Here is a 4,023-nt window from a genome sequence, read left to right on the forward strand (position 1 = left end):
GTCTTCCTGCTTCCATTAATTCCAGATTTCCACTACCCAAACAGCTCCCCAAAAGCTTTTTTTTTTTTTGGGGAGGGGGGTTTTTTCCCAGGTTTCCAACTGATACGAAGTAATTTTGTCATTGTTTGTGCCTAGAGCTGTGCGTGGTTACAAATGGAGAAATCAGTTATTTTGCATCCAAAATTTGAGATATTATTGTAGTATTCTTCTCATTCTCCTCATTAATTAAAAATACCAGCAATTTATTAATTAAGACAAGGGGCTAAATCTTCTACATCACTTAGATTTTGTACTAACCTATAAAGCAATCAAAAGAAAAATAACAATACACATCTGGAGCTCAAGAACTGCAAAAGATACAAGCATCAAATATATTTTGGATATTTTATTTAAATATAATTTCAAGAAATGTAATACAGCCATTTTGTATTTGTTTTAAGGTGGGTTTTTTTTCCCCAAAGGCTCTTCCAGGTGATGGTGACCACTCAGTGCCAAGGGTTTATTCAGACACAGTTACACCTGTGACAATTAACTGAATATGAAATATCTAGACAGGACCTACACCTGAGCAGCTTTATCTTTTCAGGACATTCTGAAAATGTCAGTGCATTCACAGTTTCCTTGCCCACAGGCTACAATTCAGTTCTCTAAGTTCATAAATGCATCTCTTTAAATGATCACAAGTTTGTCCAGCAGCACCAGTCCCTGACTTCCAGACATACCCTCAGAAATTCTAATTCTTCAACTTCACACCTCTGCAAAAATAAATCTCTCATGACCAAAAAGTCCAGGCAGCTTCCTGAAACAGGACAATGAGTATGAGAACACAGTGTAAAAACCAAATTTTTTAGTTGTTTTTAGTCAAAGGCAGCAGATATTTGCAGCACAGAACCCACCAGAGGACAGATATTCAGTTCAGTACATGGCTCCTTCATCTTCTTTATTTAGAAAATAAATAGTGACTGGGCCGTGGCTGGTGTGAACAGTCTCTGTGACACGGGCAAAGAACCAGGAGCCAATTCCATACAGTAAAGTTGGGATGCCTGAGGAGAGATAAAAACACGTTACACACACACACAGAGTGAAATCCAAACTGCAAGTTCAGAGCGAGGAATGGTGACTCCAAAATGAACTGAGAGGGAAAATATGCCTTAAAAAAATTTTGTCTTTATTTAAATGCAGCAATCAGTGCTTAGCACCTTTCCTGTTGACACAAGGCAGGAAGCAGCAATATGCAGGAATTATTAGAAAAAGAAAACAGGAGGAGAACAACATGAAAGAAGTGAAACATTGCCATGTACATGTGATTTCTACTGATTAAATATATATATATATATATCTTCAAATACTAAACCCAAACTCCCAGAATATCCACTTAAGTTACTGGAATCTATGTCAGAGCAGAAATTAATAAAACAGGCAGTGAATCCATAGATCAACATGAAGCTGCCCTGGGGAAAATCAGCAGTCAAAACTACCAGCTCCAACAGAACTGCAATGGGCAAAACGGTTTATATATTTTTTTTATATATTTATATGTATATATATATCTAAAGTGAAAAAATATATATATATATATATATCTTCAAATACTAAACCCAAACTCCCAGAATATCCACTTAAGTTACTGGAATCTATGTCAGAGCAGAAATTAATAAAACAGGCAGTGAATCCATAGATCAACATGAAGCTGCCCTGGGGAAAATCAGCAGTCAAAACTACCAGCTCCAACAGAACTGCAATGGGCAAAACGGTTTATATATTTTTTTTATATATTTATATGTATATATATATCTAAAGTGACATGTTTTAGCACTGCCAATTTATCCATCTATTACAGACAATATTCTGTTTGTTATAGAGGAAAAAAACAGAGCTGGATTTAGGCCCTGAGTTTGGAAACACCAAATTTAATATGCTTGAAGCTAAGTGCTTAAGCAGGATTCTGAGGGAAATAAATTGCCTTTTTAACCATGTTTTCCAATCATTTAAATATGAAACATGAAGAGTAGTTGTGAGAAAAACAAAGGTGTGACTGGGTGGAGGGAAAATCAGATTTAAAGGTGCTATTACGAAATCAATGTTTGTGATTATATTTTCTCACTACATCAGTTTGGAAAGGTTGAAAAATTAAGAGCAGCGGTCTTAAAAAAAAAAAGTCACTGAAGACTTATGAAAGAAAGAAACATCTAAGAAATTAAACATGAAAATAAAGAATGCATGAAATGTTGTGGCACTGGCACTGTCCATACTGGCATTTAAATAAGCATTGAATCTGCAGCCAAAGTTCTGGAATAACATACTTCAAAACTTAACTACATCTACTTTTATATTAATAAGATGCTGATAAAGCTTTTTTATTACAAGGATTTCTATTCCAGCAGCACATAAAGATCCAAGCAGCCTGACCATTCCTGCACCAGACACTGCCTGAAAGAGTTTCGCTTCAGAATTGCTCAGAGGAGAAAAGTTCCTCCCCGGCACGCGGATTTCCAGCTGGAAAACGCTCCCTGCCAAGAGCCTGAGCGGGTTAAATACCAACAGTGCGATCCGTGGCTGTCACAGCGGTCAGAGCAACACGAACCCGGCAAAGCCCCCGGCAGGGCCGAGCTACGGCTCTGCCCCTGCCTGCGCCCACGGCCCGGAACTCCTGGGCCGGAGAGGGAAAGGAGAGGGAAAGAAGGGGAGAGAGAGGAGTAAGGAGAAAGGGCGAGGGGGAAAGACACAGAGGAGAAGGGAAAGGAGAAAAAGAGGGGACGGGAGAGACAGAGGAGAACGGGGGAGAGAGAGGAGAAAGTGACGGACAGGGAAAGGAGAAAGAGGCGAAAGTGAGGGACAGGAGAAAGAGAGGAGAAAGTGAGGGACAGGGGTAAGAGGAGAAGGTGAGGGACAGGGAAAGGAGAAAGAGGAGAAAGTGAGGGACAGGGAAAGAGAGGAGAAAGTGAGGGACTGGGGAAAGAGAGGAGAAGGTGAGGGACAGGGAAAGGAGAAAGAGGAGAAAGTGAGGGACAGGGAAAGAGAGGAGAAAGTGAGGGACAGGGAAAGGAGAAAGAGGCGAAAGTGAGGGACAGGAGAAAGAGAGGAGAAAGTGAGGGACAGGGGAAAGAGAGGAGAAAGTGAGGGACAGGGGAAAGAGAGGATAAAGTGAGGGACAGGGGAAAGAGAGGAGAAGGTGAGGGACAGGGGAAAGAGAGAAGGAAAAGGAGACGGAGAGGGCTCGGAGCGGAGCTGCCCGGTCCGAGCCGCCGTCCCGGCCCCCTCAGGACGCCCCCGGCGCTCGCTGCCCCTCAGGCCGCCCCTCACGGCGCCGCCCCGGACCGCACTCACCGGCGTTGAGCACCTTGAGGGCGGTGAAGAAGGCGTCCTGCAGCGCCAGGTCCTGCGGGGCGGCGCGGGAGCAGTGGTACTTGATGAAGGGGAAGCAGCCGGTGCGCAGCACCAGGTAGTTGGCGCCGTCCACGGGCCAGTTGAAGTGCGAGAGGCCGAACTGGTCGTTGTGCACCGCGCTGTACTTGACGCAGAACGAGGTCCAGTGGGGCAGGCGGCGCTGCCGCAGGTGCTGGCTCAGCACCTCGGAGGCGGCGGGCCGGGCCGGGGACGGAGCCGGGCCCCGCCACAGCAGCAGCGCCACGGCCGCGCCGTGCAGCCGCCGCAGCAGCGCCCGCATCCCGCGGGGCTCCGCGCCTGCGCCCGCAGCGCGCCTGCGCCGCCCGGGGGCGGGAACCGAGCGGGGACGGAGCGGGAATTGCCCGGGAATGGACCCAGGAATGGAGCAGGAATTGCCTCGGGAACAGAGAGGGACGGCGGCCCAGGAGTGGAGCGGGAATCGGCCCCGATCTGGGCCCCTCGGTTCGGGGGGTTCACTGAGGGTGAGGGGCTGGAGCGTGTCCAGGGAAGGGAACGGAGCTGGGAAGGAGCTGGAGCCCCAGGAGCGGCTGAGGGAGCTGGAGAGGGGCTCAGCCTGGAGCAAAGGAGGCTCAGGGGGTCCTTGTGGCTCTGCACAGCTCCTGACAGCAGGGGACA

The 4,023-nt window shown here is 47.0% G+C and overlaps 1 protein-coding gene across 2 annotated transcripts; it reads right to left on the reverse strand.

Moving 5' to 3' along the window:
* Positions 1-370: 370 nt before the first annotated feature.
* CUNH15orf61 (chromosome unknown C15orf61 homolog) lies at positions 371-3,702 on the reverse strand. Of its 2 annotated transcripts, XM_041468874.1 has the most exons (3): positions 3,328-3,702; positions 897-1,043; positions 371-799 (listed from the first exon to the last, which is right to left on the reverse strand). In XM_041468874.1, exons 1-2 carry the CDS (start codon positions 3,665-3,667, stop codon positions 916-918), a joined length of 468 nt encoding a protein of 155 aa, XP_041324808.1. In that variant the 5' UTR covers positions 3,668-3,702; the 3' UTR covers positions 371-799; positions 897-915. The 2 variants fall into 2 exon arrangements, with proteins under 2 accessions (XP_041324808.1, XP_041324807.1); XM_041468873.1 differs by having other exon boundaries at positions 371-1,043.
* Positions 3,703-4,023: the final 321 nt, after the last annotated feature.

This window comes from Pyrgilauda ruficollis, unplaced genomic scaffold (genome assembly GCF_017590135.1).
Source record: "Pyrgilauda ruficollis isolate IOZ18807 unplaced genomic scaffold, ASM1759013v1 scaffold23, whole genome shotgun sequence".
Lineage (NCBI taxonomy): Eukaryota > Metazoa > Chordata > Aves > Passeriformes > Passeridae > Pyrgilauda > Pyrgilauda ruficollis.